The following is an 18,462-nucleotide window of genomic DNA, read 5'->3' on the forward strand; positions in this document are numbered from 1 at the left end:
GGACAAACTGTTATTCAGAGTGTTTGTGCATAGGATGCATTGGAACTAGGGCTGAACAATTTTGGAAAATACGCTAATTGCATTTTTTTTTTTCCCCAACGTTGCGATTTAATATGCAATTATTTTTTATAATCATGTATTTTTCAATGAACACAAGCAATAAATCAACCTGTTTCAAAATAAACAATTTCAGATTTATTTAAACTTTAAATAAATATACATTTTAAAGCACAGATTACAAGAATAAAGCAAACAAATCTGTGGCTTTACCTCTTCAGCATATCTAACTAACTTCATGTTTCATGAAACATGTTAACATGACTGCACTTCTTAAACACTCTCTGAACTAAACAGGACAGTACAAGACAGGACAAGGAAAAAAAAAGCCTTTGCGATTAGAAACTCGTGTTTTATGATATCGCGATAATATCGCAAATGCAATTAATCGTTCAGCCCTAATTGGAACCATACAGGCTTCAGTTGAGATCCATGGTTGCTTCAATTTAATTGTAACCATTAATGATGAGCTTCTGTTTTATGTTTTGCTTCCTGTGTTTCTTTTGTTATTGTATCTAGTCAAAGTGTGGATGCCCAGACTTTAGATTGAAGGACTGCAGTGAAATAGTACGAACTGGAGAGAACGTGTAAAATGAACCTTTACAAAATGTTTGAATCGGAGCTTGAAAAACACAATTCCCGTGAAAACATCTTTCCCGTAGAATGTTTTAGTTCTCCAGTGAGCCGGAGTCGCCTGGGTCCCTCTCACCTTTTGTCACGTCTAGCCTCAAGGCTATCATATTCAAACCTGTCTGTGACTCTTGCTTTCATCTGTCTCACTTTGTTGACCCTGCAGAAACACACACACACACACAGCCAACTGTGCCGTGTTACTACAACAATGCTGCGGTAGTCACTGTATTTATCGGGTATTGTTGTCTCTGGCGCATTGGCTTCAGCAATAAAAGGACTGGGGTGCTGCAGTGCAAATTAGAGACAGATCAGTTAAGCATGACCTTAAAAAAACCTTTGGCCTGCGTTAATTGGCAATGCTGGGGCAGACTAATTGTGTAAATCAGATGGTAATGAGATCTTGGCTTATTGTGAAAAACAAGATAATGTGAGAAAATTAACAAGAATGAGCACAGAGTTCTTTCCCCTCGCCCCTCTCCAGCGTGATGTGATCAGTGAATTGTTTCCTCTCTGTTTTTATTCATGCCTAATGTGGCTCTATTGAAGTTTAATTTGCCTTATAAATCTGTATAAATCTATATAATTACCCTGTTCCACAGTTTCATGTGAAGTATTTAACAAAGCTCTTACAGTACGTTGCATACTTTCTTGCATATGCTGAACACAGCGGAGCATGACTCCTAAATAAATCATTGGAGCACAGTCTGATGAAAGGATGCAACAATTAGATATAACAAAATGAATCAGGGTTGGGGTCAATTACATTTTTCAGTTACAATTACGTTTCAATTATCCATGTTCAGTTACATTTCATTTATGATTACAGTGACCAGCTTTTTTCCAATTACAATTATTTTTTTATCCGCAGAAAGTCAATTACAATTACATTCTCAATTACAAAAGTTCAGTTGCTTTCAGTCACAATAACTGAGACTTTATTAAATGACCCCATAAAATGTAACCATCCTCTTGTGTTAGCTTTCTGTTAGCATCTCTCATGATCAGCTAAATCAGCTGTAAAATACTTAAATACTAAAATACTTTAAAAATAAATATCTATAAGTTAATTTCTTTCCTATCTATTGGTTACCTTGTTAAGCTTCCTAATCATTAAAAATATAGTTTGTATTATTTTTTATGTTGGCGTTTGAGCTTTTTTTGTGTCCGTATATAGTACGCCTCGATTTTAATTTTTTTTAAATGCTGAAATGTGGGAAAGATTGATATGAAATATATTTTAATAAATGTTAACTACATATGTGTAGAACTGTACAACTAACACGGTTCTCCAGTTTTGCGTTAACTCATACTTTATACAGCTTTTTTATATTATATATTTTTTGTAGAATTTTCATGGCAATTACAACTACAAAGTGAGAGATCTAAAATCAATTACAATTTAATTACGATTACGATAGCAACATATTTTTAAAATTACTATTACAATTATAATTACGCCGTAATTGTAATTAATAAATTACGCGATTACAATTATAGTTGACCCCAACCTTAAAGGAAGACAGATTGTTAGTGAACGCTTTGAATATTCTGACCCTCTCAGAGACATATTTATATAGTTTGGTCACTTAAAAAAGAAATACCGTCCAAAAAACCACTTAAATATATATTTCTTTGTTTACATTTCAGGTTACTTTCATGAATTCAAAATCAACCTGCCAGTGATCACTGGAAGCTGGGGATTGAGTCTTTCACTTTGTGTAAGTATCAATTTGCCTCTCGAGCTCTTCTTGTCTTTTGCACACATCATCCTCCCCCCACCCCCCAACCCCCCTACCCCGCTGTCTTTCACCCACTCAGAACACCTGCATTAAATGAGGTGGACAATTGGGATAGGCACACAATGCATGCACAATTAGACAATTATATAGGCATAAAGTTGCAGACAGTTTCTTCAAACGTCACGCCACAACGCTTGACTTTCTATTTTAGTTTATTCCCCCCTCCCATCTCTTTCTCTAGATATTTTTTGTTTTCACTTCCATTCTCATGTTCCTAAGTGTCCTATTTAGATATTATCTATGATCAATAATAATTTATTGTTGAATCATTGGTTGGAAAAAACATTCCAGAATTACGTAGTACATAAAAACATATTTATATGTAATATTCTTATTCTGGGATCTGTGGAACACATCTGTGCGCTGTGTGTACCATTGGTAATCAATGTGTTCACTTTTTAAATGGTTGGATATTGAATATTAAAATATCTAGTCCAAATGTGTGCAATTGTAAATTTGAGTTGTTAAAAAAACAAGATTGACTCATGACAGAATGATATTATTAATATTCAGTCAACAAATGCACACTATAGGGTTTACATACACATGGCACTATATCTTATTATTGATACAGTGTCTGGCTACTCTAGGTCACAGAGTAAGTATAGTATCTGTTTTGAATGAACTCTGCTTGTACACCAAAGTGTCAGGTTACGAGAAATTATTCAATGCCGCAGAGTAAGCCCGTGGCAATAAGATGTGACATTTTGCTTTAAAAACACCAAGGACTTCCAATCTTCTCTGTATTGGTCTGATATTACTTTAACAAGCTTTGCACAGCTACTGCTGCCTGTGAAGGTTTTCTAATAAAAATGTATCTTAGATATTGAACAAATAAAAATGAGGAACTTAGGTTAAATTATTATTTTCTGTCAAATGTCACTTGGGGATATAATTGTAGTTGCCGTGGCGTGATGGGAAGGTCTTCAATAACAGCTGGGAAAACATTTCTCAAAGTTCACGGCCATTTATGATTTCTTCGCGTGGTTTCACCAAACACAGTGTCTTTTATTGTTATTCTGTACTTATTTATCTGGTAGTGGGTCATTGGACATATATTGCACCCTATTTTATATGAAGTCAGTGTACACATTTGATGGGTTGCCAGTCCATCATACAAAATACCAGTACATCAAGAGCATTCATAGGACACAAACCTCCACCAAGCACCAAACATCATCTTTGTGAGATAACAGATATCTGGATCATGGTACCATGATCATCCAGACTTTAAAGGCTATTATGAAATGTATATCCAAATCGTGATGAAATGCACAATCTGGATGTGATCAGAATGAAACTTGGTGGGGTAAGTAAAGACCCAACCCAACATAACTGAGTCATGTTTTTATAAAGATCTATCAATTACAAACTAAGATATAGATTTTTTAATTTTTGCCAGTGATGAGAGATGGGGACTTTTGGATTTTTGAAACTGGTCCAGTAACAATATATGGATCTGGATCCCCTCCAGACTTTAATGGAATCTTTCATGGCCTAAGGTCCATCTTTGCTTCAAATGTTGTCAAAAGCCATCAAGTTCTCTTGACTTTAGCAAGTAAAAAAAGAGGAACAAACAAATAAATGAACGTCGGTGAAAATATTACCGCCATGAACCCACGACGAGTTACTCTTTGCGTTAAGAAGAAATCCTTTCACCAATTATTGAAAAACCGCAAAAAACACTTTACTGTAGTTCCCTCTGTGTTTGTACCCATCACAAGATTTCTATAGTGAGACTTCAATTAAAGCCTTTGACCGGTTTGAGACCAGAAAATGTCCTTTTTACATTTTCATTCATCTTTTTTTTTTTTAATCAGGATTCAAGGCTGGATACAGCTTATTATTATTATTATTATTATTATTATTATTATTATTCCATAATAAGGTTAATACACAGAGAAGCAGACAATCCTAGTCACACTACTATCTGCTACTATTTACAATTTTAAAACCTTCTTGAAACAAACATGACATTTATGTTTTTATAGCGTTAGGGGAAACCATGGTACCTGGAGTTAATTTATGCATGCTCTGGGAGAACATACAACCCAAGATCTCCGCCCTGTGGGCCAGCAACCCCTAACCACCATCAAGCATGAAATTGTCTTTAATTTATTAATAATAATAATATTAGATGCAAAGAAAGGAGTTTAATAGGGTAATAATGATTCAAGCCCATTTGAAATTGGGTTGAGGCCAAATGCTAATCATGTCTTAGCCACACAGTTTTGATTATTGCTCAGTACGTTTGTTTGTCATCTAATAGTACTCCTTTGATAAATACGGTTCTTGCTATATTTTCACCTGCAGATTCAAATAATTTAACAATTTTAGGTGTTAACTTGTTGTACATACAGTATGTTGTGTAAAGGATTAGGTCTCACCTGAAATAATAAGACACACTCTTTAGATATACAGTATGTGCAATTTATCAATTCGCCATCACAGCATTTCAGCCCAGATGTGGATGGCTGGCTGATTATTAGACTCGCTATTTTGCCACAAATTAAATAAACAGCGCTACTGCATAGCCCGGAAAGGAATTACCTTGATGGTTGGTCTCCATCAATCATTTATTAAATGAGTCTCTTCAGCCCACTGACCCTGCAATAATTATAGTCAATATGCTGAACAGCGACGGCTTGACAAAAATTGAAATTTGATCAGCATCAATTACTTCTCAGGATCCCAGATTGAATCCTGAATGCTAATGGTTGTCCATGGCAGGAATGTGTCCAACGCACCTGAACATTTTTCATCTATTAAAAATCCCCTCTGTGTATTTTCGTTTTCCGACTAAAATGTATTTTACTGTGCCTGAAAAATGTGCATTCAGGCACAATGTTTTCCAATTTAGCTTAAAAGATCAAAAATATTAGGAGTAATTTGATTTTCATTAGCAACATTGATTATTGTTGGATAGATGTTATAGGTCTAAAAAAAGAAGGAGAAACCCGAAATGATACTGGCTCATCATCTCCTTCCCAGCGCCTACCCCCCAGTACACGCAGCGCAGCAGAGTTTCTGCTCGTCACTTTTTGAACAGCAGAAAACCGGATCGACTCATTCGCCATTAATCTCCTTGCTACCCCAGCTGTGGAAACTAATGCATAACTAAAAGTCCAGTAAAATAAATTAATGATTTTAACCATGAACTTTTCTTCCAAAAAGCCATGAATCGTCTTCAACTGATAATGCACCACGACCCTGGAGTGTGAAATCCGTGTTGCGTTGAGAGTAGCCAGTTAATTGATTCACAAATTATTTAAAGTTTGTGGTGCCCAGGGGAGTGCTCGGCTCTAATGACAGCACATTTTGAAAGGACTGAAAAAAAAAAAAAGCTTTTCTTTGGCAAGCCAGTATTAAATTGTAAGAGTAAGCTAGCTTATATGAACTTGAAGACCTGCGAGTATTTAGCATCCTGTTTGTTTGGGTTAATTAGATATCCACTTTAAATACTGATGAATAACTAAATATAACAAATAAACTAAAAAAACTTATTTTAATCTACAAGTGTATTTCATTTAAAAAAAAGTTTATTTTTTTTGTTAAAGAAAAGTTTGCTTCTTAATTATTCAAAATCCAACTGAAATAATTTTTCTGGATGAATGCTCTAAATCAGTGTTTTTTAAACTCTTGTTAGCCATGGTACAGTGAGCTACCATTCATTAAAGAAAACTTTGAGACATACCATTACATCTACAATGCTGTCGTCTTATTTTGCTATACTTATCGTTAATCTGCTTTTTCATTTTTGATATAAAAGTTGTTGTTTTGGAAAGAAACACCTGCTGGAATGAGTTGCCTGAAGTGGAGTTTGTTCATTTCTAAGAGTTTGTTAAAGTCATGCTTTTACAAGACAATGACGAAGCAAACGAGTTCATCAAGCAGCGTCCGTGCTTTACGTTCCATTGCTCTCAGTTGAAGTTGTTGGAGCTCTGTGTTAATATCAAGGAGCCTCTAATCTGGACCCATTAGCAGCTGCTGTCATTCAGACTCATGGTGTCGGCCTGATTAGGAAAAAAAAAAAAATGAAATGAAGATAGTTGTCTCTGCTCCCCTGGCTTCCCTCATTGCCATAAACATATGCTCTGTGCCCTGCTTCTTTCCGTCTTATTTATGACTTTAATTTGTTGTGTGGGCTGTGCAAGAAATCAAATTTAATCCAATCCTCCCAGGGACCCTGTCATATAATAACATGGTAATTTCTGTGTATCCTTTTGAAAAATGAGAAAATTAATTCTTCCTGACATGTTCTAATTATTCCAGTGTGAACGGCGGATGCAACCCCCCCCCCACCCCTCCAGCTCCCTAAGTGTCAGTTGCCGACGGGTGGCGAGGTGCTAATGCTGACCAGCAGCGCGTTTAATTTGAAACATGAGCAGACACCTTTCAACACACCTTCCTAATGTCGAAGTGGCTCACACAAATTAATTCACTACTCATCTGGCAGCTCTGACTAAAGGTGTGTGTGTGTGTGCACACGTCAGAGTATCCACATTTCTATGCACACGTATAGTGTATAGTGTGCAAATGTCTGTATAAATGCCTGTGCATCACACCATGGTGTGTGTTGACATGTGCTGGACCAGGTGTAAAGGTAGCATAAACCACTCAGTCTCTCCTCCCTTAATCCAACGTCACCTTTTCACGGATGACTGAGAGCACAGAAAGGCCTGTTATCAAATGCCTGGCATATGGTACACCACCAACCAAAAAAACAGATTTTTAATGTTCAGTTTTTCAGGTTTAAACACCTTACAAAACCTTTAAATATTTAAATTAATTGATAAAGAATACACAACAGCTCTGATTCTATCAATAAAAAGCAAATGTATATATATGTAGTTTTATTAAAAAACAATATTACAATAAACAAAAGATTTGATGCAGATGCTTCCCTCCAGAAAAAAACAACGTAAACAAAACAATTACATATATTACTGCATACACTTCTTGTGTTCCAAAGGGAGTGGGTGGAAGTGTAAACTTATTAGTCCCTCCCCTTTTCCTACAATACGGTTACAAATAATCCATTTCCAGCATCTTGTTTCCCAGCCATTTCTGCTGTTAATGAATTAATTTTGTCATAATTTTGATTAAATACACAAAAAACAACATATTGCACACTTTCAAAATTGTCATACAACATAAAGATTTCTTTGTATTTTTTATTTATTGATATCTGTACGCTCTTTAGTTTTTATTGGCAAACAGTTTCAGAATCTTATTCCACACAATGATATTCAAAAGCTTTTCCTTGTTGTCCACACACTCGCAGACCTAAAATTAAATTTACTTCTCAGTTTGTATAAATACTGCATATACATAAATATGTTTTTTGTAGTACATTTTAAAAAGATGTTCAAATTAGTCCTGAAATCGAGCATACTTTTTGTTTTTTCCGAGTCAAATTATGTACAATATCTACAGGGATAGGTTTAAGACACTGCCAGAGTATGAGATGAAATTATTCTAATAGATTTTGTGTTGCAGTGTGTGTGTTCTGTGTACATATGAGTGTATTTGTGTGTTGTCCCTGGGTCACAGAACAGAGGGGTTGTGGTTGTGGCGTCATGGTCGCCGAGAAGAGAGGAAGGCTTTGTGAGCGGTGGGTGGGTCGCCCTGTGAGTCAGAGGAGGGTGAGGCGTCAACATGGCCGCCTGGTCCACGGGGATTAGTGCCCCCCCCCACCCACACCCTGCAGGGTTAATCACTGCGATTTTGGATCCATGCAGAGGAGCAAATGCTCTCTCCACTGCTGTGGAACAACTGAGACACCAGCCACCACCAGTCATCCTGCTGCTGCTGCTGCAGCGTTGTGGATAGATGTACTTCATCGGCTCCTTTCCACTCCGTACAATAGTGTGTTTGCAAGTCTTTGGAGACTTTGAGCACCTGAATCATGACAACATTTCTCGCTGGATCCTTCTCATTGGATGTTACTTCATTTTTTTTAGCTTGTAAGTTTATTTAAATGACCCACCAAATAACATGGGAGTAGTTACTCAGTGTCTCGGGGAGAGCCGCGCACTATCCAAGCTTGTTAATGACTGAAGGCTGAGAGTGCGGACTCCTGCCAAGACCCACATGGCTGCTGGCGGTGCATTAAATCAGCAGTCAATTTGACTGGAAGTTTGAAATCTGGGCTAGGTTAAGGGGATGTGCTGAAGCCGTGTTAATGTCTAGCTTGTTGTCCATATGGTACTGCTTTAATAGAGCACATTTGTTGCAGATGGGGAGAAAGTTGGTTAGGCAGAGGCAGCTTTTGGCAGAGTTTCATTCTTCGAAAGGGCCGCTGTGCTTGCTTGGCCTGGTGCGGGCCAACTTGGTGAGGTCTATTCTCGCGCCTTCTTCTTTACCATAAAGCCTGTCCTTGAATTGTGGCCTTGCTTTCATTTAAATGGATCCTGGCTTTTAAAACGGAGCAAAGACAATGTGGCAAAGTCACGTTTTTCTTAGTTTGGTCATTTGCTTTCCAAACCGCGCGATTGCTTCTATAGACTGGGTTCAGTTGCTTCTAACCACAATGGGAGCAAAGACAGCAGGCACAGCTGTTGAAATACAAGCCCACAGAGAGTGAAACAACAAGGCTTATGGAATATGACCAACGATAAAGATAGAAACTCATCAAAGTCTTGTTTTAAACGTTTTTGTTGCTTTAGCAGGACACAATCTGACTTAAATGCCAATAAATCCATTTTGAACTCATTCGGTGAGATTTAAAACATGATTTTTTTTTTATTATATCAACCTAAAAATTATGTTATTGTCCTAAAGATTCCCAACTAGAGCGAGTTCATATTTGTGTGAATAACAGCTTTAGTTTGTGTCTGTCTGCAGAGGTGTATGTGTGCTTTTTGCACTCGGAAAAGCGAGGAGACACGCTTGATCTGCTCTGCACTGTTTGACGGTTGTTTTCTCACGTTGTCACTGGCTCGGTGTGCTGTGGCGTGGTGATGGTATTATGTGCGCTAGGCCCAGCTGAGTGGAGAAAAGAGCATAGCACCAGTGCCCCTGGCTTTGCCACTCCCAGCTCCCCAGACACCTCATTGTGAGAAAAGTCTTGGCTGAGCCCTTTGGGCCTTGTGAATCCACTGCCCTGCTAAGTGCTAGCCAGACTGAAAGGCACAGTGTCCTTGGGTCCAGCTCATGATTTCCATTCTCTCAGAGGCTTTGTCTCAAAAGCCAACAGGGCAAGGAGAGAAAATGCCAAATTACACTCTCGTCGCGATAGAACTAAAGGTGCTTAAGGGCAAAGACAATTTTTTGCTGCATGATTTTGCATTTTTCTGGGCGAGCACCAACACAAAAGGTCTCGAGAATGAAAGTACTCTTCTTTCCTTGGTGATAAAACAGATGTTTGTTTTTATAGTGTGGTATCTGGTATGCTGCTTTTTAATTTATGTCATGAAAATTCATAAAAAGCATTTTGGTTCTTGTCGTAATGCAAATATTTTAGTGAGAAACTCTTTCCAGACATTTTAATTAAAAAATTCGACTGAAAATTGTGTTCCCTAAAGAATGTTTCCACTAATGGAAACAATGAAGCCTCAATTTAGTTTTTTCAATCCAGGCATAATAATGCAGCATATCATTCAACAACATAAGCTGCTGCAAGTCAATTTTAGACATGTGTCTCCAGTATTATCCGCTGTGACATCATGACCACATTCTTTTGCCTCATTGGTGCTGTGAGTCCCAGCTTGGGTCCCCTGTGGTCAGGCTCCCAGAAGCCATGGCACCCTCGACACACATGGGCTGCAGCTGGACCACCGCTGGCTGCTCTAAAGAGTCGGTCTGCTGTGGGATTTGTGGTTACCGTGCTGGATGTACATCTATATATCGGATCAGTAGGCAGAGTTTATTTGATGCAAACATATCATCAGTTCCTCAATGCAAAACCAATGTTGTATGCAAATCCACTCCGTCCATGGAAAGGGGTATAATTAATGATGTTCATAAAAGAGAGAATGGGTTGCTAGTCGTACTTACTCCTGCTTTAATTAAAGACATACAATCCTATGTAAGAAGATGATGTATGATCTGTGCTTGACTGTCTTTCTTTCCCTCTCTTCTTCTATTATCCTTGTTCTTTTTGATTATCTCTCATTTCCTTGTGAAAACGGTTCTCTTTTTTCCTGCCAGAACCCCACACGCTGACATGGAGGGCTTTCTTCGTAGCAGCTTTTTACTGAGGTTAGTTTCATTTCCATTGTTGACACTCAGAACCATAGGTCGGACAGGGGGTGGTGGCGGGCTAACAGGGGTTAAACTTTCTGACACATTGTTAGCTTTAGACTTTGTCCCGTGTGTGCACTTGTTTGTGCACATGTGATTATTTCTATTTAACCGTTGTGCAACATTGGTTCTAACATTTTCACCCAAACCGTGTGTTGATACTATGTTTCGCGTGACCAAGTAACATGCTCACACTGACATGCACCAGCTCCATTTAAAGCCCACGTAAACAATCCATAGATGAGTTGTCAACACATGTTTTTCCTCCATCTTTATTTTACTGACGTAAAGCAGTTTGAGGCTTCTGTGTAATTATACTGCATGCATTTGGTTACTCATCCGCCCTCCTTTTCAAATCCTTCTCATTAGAGATGCTAGTCTTTTTGGGTTGAGGTGATGGTGGGTGTATTGTTACTGTGGTGCGTTACTGTTTGTTCTCTTCTGTGTTCTTGGCGTTTTGGAATCAGACTTACATTAAGGTTTATATTTTTGCCTTTACTCTTCGGTTGATTCTAATTAACATATGTGGTGTCATTACACAGAGAGGAAGTAAATAGGAGAGCTTATTTACCATTGGCTCTTTTCCTAGTCAACCACCTTCTCTAGGCTCCAGTGTTGCTCCCTAATTAGGGTTGGCTCATTAAAAGCCACAGCAGCAGCATCTGCCTTTCAAAGCTGCTGTCAGGCAAACTTTACTAAAGCTAATGAATCCTCTTTGATTTCTTTTTCAAAAGGTCACTTATTTGATTAAATTAACAGCATTTTTTTTTTTTTTTCTTTCCCTGAGCTGTTGGGGGCATTTTGAAAAGAAAGGACGATTTGGTGCCATAACTCTTGCTAGTCAAAATGTCCTTCAGGAATTCAATGTGCAAAAATCCAGTTCAATTAAACTTATTTTATTTATCTTTAGAATTTGATTGAATCGTGCCCCTCATTTTAAAACATAAAGGAGAAAAGCAATAGTAGTTCTGAGCACTCACAAAACAGAATTTGTACTCAAACCTATATTGAGGAAGTGTAAGGGGTCATTTTTCTAATGCTAAAAGTAGAGAGAAATACTATTAAATTCATTTGACAAACCAGGGAAGCTATTTGTCATTCGACTACATTGCATTATTATTATTTAGAGTATAATATACTAGTATTAAACACTATAAAGAAAATCACTGCCATGACCACACCAAATATAACGTAAATATGTAAAAACATTGGACACTATGGACAGTGACAACATGAACTTTAACCTCAACTTTCCTTTTGTTGTCATAGCTGTGAGAAAGCTGACTTTTCTAAGTAAACACATTATTGCTCTGCTAATCCACCTCCTTCTGTCGATGTCTGGTTTAATTAAATGAGAAAGCAGCAGTACAAAGATATCACGCACACAGGCTGGAGATTGCAGGCTACAACAATCAGGCCAAGATTAAAGGCTGGCTTTGCTTCAGGGTTAGCCCTTTTGCTTTGATAAGGCTTGTGTCTTGGAGTGGGCAGTGGGATGGGGGTAGGGGTAGGGGTGTGTGAAAGAGGAGAAAAGATGGAAACAAGGGGAGATGGATGTGGCAGTTCCACATTCTTTTAGTGAAGAATCCCAGTATCTTCTCCAGAGCTACAGAATCAGGTCAAAGGGGCTTTCTGAACATGCTTGTACATATTTACACTGATGTCACTAAAGTACACCAGCTATAGCCATCTCATTTCAGTTTAATGTCATTGATTAGGTTTTAAAATGCACATACGTCCTCTTTCTGTAACTGCAGGCTGCAGCTTCCTCACCTCATCGTAAAAAATACATCAAACTAAAGCAGAAGTGTCTAAAAACTCCTATTTTGTGCTCATCTTAAATCTTTGTATTGTCTGAAGGAAATAATAAAACTGAATACATTATTTAAGTACTGCTAAAGGTTGTGTTTTTTTTAAACATAGCGATATACAAAGTCTTTCAATACCAAATACAAACACTGTGAAAGAAAGCTTGATCAATTTTTTATATGTTTACGAAAAAATGTTTAACAAACAGTGTGTGTGTGTGTGTGTGTGTGTGTGTGAGGGGGAGAGAGCGCGATAGAGAACGAGAGAGTCTTCAGTTGACTGTCTACTCCCAGTAAGCAGGACCTCCCCTTACGTTTCTGCCATTATTTGATGTAATGAAAGGAGAAAGTGTGTAACATTGAGATTGTTAATTAATTTAGTCTAACAAGATGAAGATAAATGAAACCCACTGAAGGTTGACTAGGCTAAGGGGCCCACTTAGCATTCCTATTGCCCTCTCTCTCTCTCTCTCTCTCTCTCTCTCTCCCCCCACAGTGTTTGTACAACCCTACTGAGCTCTCACAGCATATTTTAATGTGGAATTTTTTAATAAAATGTTATATTTGCAGTCTCTAGTAATAAAGCCTATATTTTGGGATGTTTTAGATTCCAAATGGGTAACCTACCTTCATAATGCAGTCAGTTCTGTTCACTTGCTTTGCATAATATTTCATAAATTATTATTTTTTGTATAGGAATAGTCAAAAAAACACTATAACTTCAATTTTAGCCAGCATCATGCTATTCACTGTGCAGCTTTTACCATTATATCAGGTATTTATTTTAAAAAGGTTTCATTTGATGTCCTTTTCTCCTACAAATGACAGCTTATTCCTTTCATTCTATAAATTGTTCCTCTCTAATGTGGTTTGGAGTTGTTTGAGCGACAAGATAGACAGAAAAAAAAAAAAAAGCAAAGTAGATTTCCCTCAAAATCAAAAAGTTGTCTTCACCCCAAGCAAATCAGTAGTCTATCGAGCACCATCCTCAGTGGACACTTTGTATAGGATCTTCATGGCAGCACAGAGCAATCATTATGGCACCCGTTCCCTGAATCCTTTTATTTTTTCAAGCCAACCACAATGGGTTCTTGATTGTATGGAAAACAGCAGAACAAATATGCCCTCTGTTTTGGTGGCAGGGCAGAAGCTTTTTTAAAGTGCTATCCTCGCTAATGGCTTCATTATTGTTATTCTTGGTACAGGCCCCAAGAGAAAGAAAGAGCCACTCGCCGTATGTCATTATTTCGTAAATTTCGATTAGCTCATCATGCTGTCTCCTGGCAAACAGAATCATAGCTAATTAAAAGTGAGTGAGCGGTCTTGCCTGTGACTTAAAAGGTGGCACTCGATAGGCTGTTAATATAAAAGAGATGGTTGACTAAAAGAGGATTAGAGCTGTTTCCCTGGTAACTCCAACTTCCATCTGCGGGGAACAATAAACTTGTGTTCCTCCGCGATCTTCGCTCGAACAACAGAAAGCAAGGAAGTGAGTGTTCTGAAAGGACAAGACCCAACAAAGTGGGACCTAGGTCTAATAGACTCTTTGGTGTGAGTTGTTAGGTGAGATCACATGGGGATAGAAGAGCTGAAAGATCAATGTGTTTTCCTACAGCGAGGGCCTGAGGTCTTTATGATTTTTTTTATTTATTTATTCAGTTTATTTCTGACATGGTTACATTCACTTTTTTTTTTTTTTACATTTTTTTTTTTTTTTGATCACTGTATGTGTCCAAAAAGATGAAATCAACACAAAAATTGTAAAAAACAAAACCAGAATAAAGGTAGTTTGCAAGAAAGCTTTTAAAAAAACACACAACCAAACATTTGTAATAAAATAAAGATGCTTCAGAGTTAAACAAAAAAGGGAAGGCTGTCAAACACATTTTGACTTGTTATTGGGTTTCTTTTTCACTCATGAGATTTTCAGTAACATTGAGTCAGCAGAAACCTTGTCACAAGTGCTGAATTTTCACGGTCATGTTTTCATGGAGCCAACATTTAAACAAACTTTTAAGCGTCACTCGAGAGATGAAATTTAGTGAGAGACACAGAAAAATAATTGGACCATTCTACAACACTGTTGAGTTATAATGATCCATAACTATTGAGGAGCAGTAGAGTTTTATGTCCCTTATTACAGCTGCAATACGTCTGCCCACATTAAGCTAATTTATGGCCGAGGCCAGCGTACCAGCAGTACAGGTTAATGAATTTGGCATCACTAATTAAACGTTATTGAGGGACGAATATGCATCCTGTATGGGATGGATGGGATAAAGATGGGGAAGGGGTGGATAGTGGGACAGAAGGACTTTTGTGCTCTTTTGGGTTTTTTTTTTTGCTCCTTGGGTTTTATACGAGGTAAATGTTGAGAAGTGCCCTTACAACATTAAAAAATCTTCATGTGATAACATTCACCTTAGACACTAACATAATATATGCATTTTACAGTCCTATTGATGTCATTAAGACCAGAAATCTTAGCAACGCAGTGGTTAGCAATGTTTCCTCTTTTGTACTCCAGTTTCTAGTTAAGCAGAATTTGTATATTCTCCCACTCTATTATTTCAGTTTATTCACAATTAAAAAGATATGCTGAATGAAGAGTTCATAGCATGACAATAGGTGTTCATAGGCTTGAGACTTGATGACTGACTGCCCCAGTCCAACCAAGAAGCCTCAGAAGACCAATGGAGGCTAAAGCAACAAATTAATACAAAAAAAAAAACGTTTTTAGTCATAATGGATAAGAAAATTAGTGATTAAGCTCCACAGACACTTCTGCATAGGAAAAACGCAAAGTTCAATGTCTCGCCACCCTAAAAAAACTTTACTTTTCTCCATCACTTTTTGTCATAATGTAACAGATTCATGAAACATTAAAGTGATGCAGTTTTTAAAGCCGAGGAACATTTTGCTCAGTGCAACTAAACTAAAATTAAAGGCAGCATACCCATTGAGGAAAGGTGATGATACCAATCTTAAGATGTTGAGATTTTGAGTACACTCAGTCTGATCTCTGATATAGATTTACCATCAGTACTCTACACCTGCACTTTGCATTATAAAAATAAACTTAATCTCTCTTGATATTAGAAGTAACTGTTCTGTATTTTTTCTTCTTAAATGACTTCAAAAAGTGAACAAAGCTGAAACAATTCATCTGATTTTCAATCTCCTGGATTGTCTAAATATCACTCATACCCTCCGGCAAGCTCCTCTAAACTCTTTCACTCCCAACATGTTTTAGCACATGATTGGATTACTTTGACATTTTTGAAGTTCAATATAATTGCTGCATAAGCCACCTCTGTGTTTTAATTGTCTAATGCCGAAACAAGCCATAAAAAGCACAGTCTGGTTCTCTACGTTGTCATACCCTCACTCACCGCCTCTGCTCCATGTCTGACACTGTCTCCAGAGAGCTAAGCCTTCAATTTAGATTTCAATTATCATGTTAGTTTTGTGATTAGACTTAGTCCTCCAGGAATCAGACCTCTCTGCTTCTCTCTTACTCCACTTCCCCTGCAATCACATCCATCTGATGAATTGCGCATATAATTAAAGGAAGTTATTGCAATATGCAGATCATTGCTGGACTCTTGGTGTGCGGTGCATAATGCATCAACTCTAACTGTATCTAACAAGGGTCTCTGATAACGACCCACTCTGATAATGAGAGAAAGCCTGTGACTGTATGCAATAGATACCAGACAACACAAGGCCTGGACCTCAGTGAAAACAAAGCCACACTGTAATAATCTGTGTGTGTGTGTGGCGGCGTGTGTTGTGTGTGTGTGTATAGGCTATGTTTGTGTGGTGTGACAGACTGTTATGAATCAACTAGAATGAGTTATTTCCTCATGTTACAGAAGGTTGCTGCCATCGTCTATCACGCCGTCCCATGATGCAATCCCTCAGAGGTTTTAGGAGAGGGGAGTAAAGCTCTTTAAAGGCACACCCACGGAGGGAAATGTGGGAAATGTTTAAAATTTTCATAGCTTTTAAAAAGCTTTCTAAAAAAAAAAAAACTTTCTCGCTAGGAAAAAGAGAAAAGGTTCTCCCATGCCATGATCTTTTTTGTTACTTGCTGTCAAAATAAGGGGATGTGCTCCAGACGTCCTCCAAACAACCCACTTCCATACAACTGCAATAAAACTAAAGAGAAAAATCAGACACTTTAAAGAATACAAGATATAGATTATAGAGAAATTGACTGTGCTAATCGTGGCTTGTATTGCAACAAGTTGATGCACACAGCCTGATGTACATAACAAAGTAATAGTTATCATTTCAGAAGGTTTAAAGCACATCATTTATTTGTTTTCCTATTAACTGTAACATTTTAGTGACATAATGTCACCAATCTTGTGTTATTAATGGTCTATGTTTACATTATTGCTATTTAGAAAAAAAGACACAGCCATACTGCTTTGGTTTCACCTGATTTTACATGAAAGTGTTGGCAAGGTGAAGCATTTCTTCGTTAAATTAGTCTAAATATGACCAGTTTTTTTAAATTCCATTTCTAAGTTTAAGATTTGATGATTGTTGGTGGCAACAGTAATTGCACTGAACTCAATCTATTGTCATATCTTGTTTTTCTGCTGCAACGTTGACTCAGAATTGTGTTTTTTGACCTACAGTAAATCTGGTTCTGTTGTGACATTAGGTTAATGAGATTTAACATTTAACTCAAATGGTATTTCACTTTGTCAAAGGAGGTTACTTAGGATTTAAATAGTTTATTATGGATTCATGCAGCAGAGGCATATATTCAAGTTGCAAATAAAATGACAAATGTTTTGTAAATGGCATTAGCTCGCAACACACACACACACCAAAAAACCCTGGTAAAGTGTCTAATCAGAACTTCGAGAACCCTTTGATGTGAAAGTTTATTTTAGCGAGTGCCGACGACCTTTGTGGAGTTTTCAGCTATTGTTTGCTGACTTGTTACACAACACCAAAGGCTGTGAAAGTTACATCTGCTACCTTAACTCTGAGAGCATGCTGGGACTGTTTGTACGGTGTTGTGTTGTGTTGTGTGTGTGCGTGCGTGCACAGATGTGGTCCTCCTACAGTCCCCATCCTCTTATCAAATATTTGTCTGTCCTTCACTCCTTATTTACTCTTCATTCTGTTTGCTTTGTGTATTGAAATTTGTCTGAGGTACATTGATAACCTATTTTACAATGTTTTTTTGTGATGTGTCTTTAATACTTGTATGTTTGTTAGAAATGTATTTAGATGAATAAAGGAGTACAATGGACATTTTAATGAATATAATAAATATGAAATAAGTTAAAAAAAAGGCTTGGAAACACAAATATTTATTATTCCTTTTACCTACAAATCAATTTTTCCAATTACTTTGAATTTAAAACATGCCTGTGACTTGACCACTTGACTACATTATTGAGGTGATGCTAGCTTTAAAAGTAACTGTCTGACATCACAGCACTACAAATGCGGAGTTAAACTCAGCAGAATGTTGCCCTCAATCAAGCGTTCAGCATCAAGCCAGAAAAAAAAACATATTCAGTTAATAGGTTTTTTGATTGATTACATGATGGAACCTCCAAAGAGTGGTCATACATGCTTTTGGACAAAGAGTCTCTTTGTGCGAATGAAGCTCCAAAATTGAAATGAGAAGGAGTTTGAGATTACCAGATTATTCCTCACAGAACAGGGAGTGAGTGAAGGCGAGCCCGTCAGCTCTGCACTGTGCTGGGCTGAAGCTGAGCATAATGAGTGCGGTGGCAGGGAACCACAACAGAACTAGTGCAGAGGCTGCCTGGGAACCAGAGAGCCGTGGCCCACAGCCAAATACACAAACACACACACACACAACAATCCTGTCGCACACTTGTGGCTTTTTTAAGAAAGCAATTTAGTTAATGATTTCATTTTCGAAG

At 37.6% G+C, this 18,462-nt stretch overlaps 1 protein-coding gene across 7 annotated transcripts in view; it reads left to right on the forward strand.

The window, feature by feature from the left end:
- The window catches only part of sox6 (SRY-box transcription factor 6), a 138,000-nt gene that overhangs the window by 19,575 nt on the left and 99,963 nt on the right, over positions 1-18,462 (forward strand). For 5 of the 7 annotated variants that reach the window (XM_028436609.1, XM_028436593.1, XM_028436617.1 and 2 more), the window contains exons 2-3: positions 2,338-2,408; positions 10,641-10,691. In XM_028436609.1, coding sequence (XP_028292410.1) covers positions 10,657-10,691 — 35 coding nt within the window. In that variant the 5' untranslated portion in view covers positions 2,338-2,408; positions 10,641-10,656. Of the gene's footprint in view, positions 1-2,337; positions 2,409-10,640; positions 10,692-12,794; positions 12,835-18,462 lie in introns of those variants that run through there. The other 2 variants (XM_028436626.1, XM_028436635.1) reach the window with 2 other exon arrangements.

The sequence above is a fragment of the Gouania willdenowi genome, chromosome 3 (genome assembly GCF_900634775.1).
Source record: "Gouania willdenowi chromosome 3, fGouWil2.1, whole genome shotgun sequence".
Lineage (NCBI taxonomy): Eukaryota > Metazoa > Chordata > Actinopteri > Blenniiformes > Gobiesocidae > Gouania > Gouania willdenowi.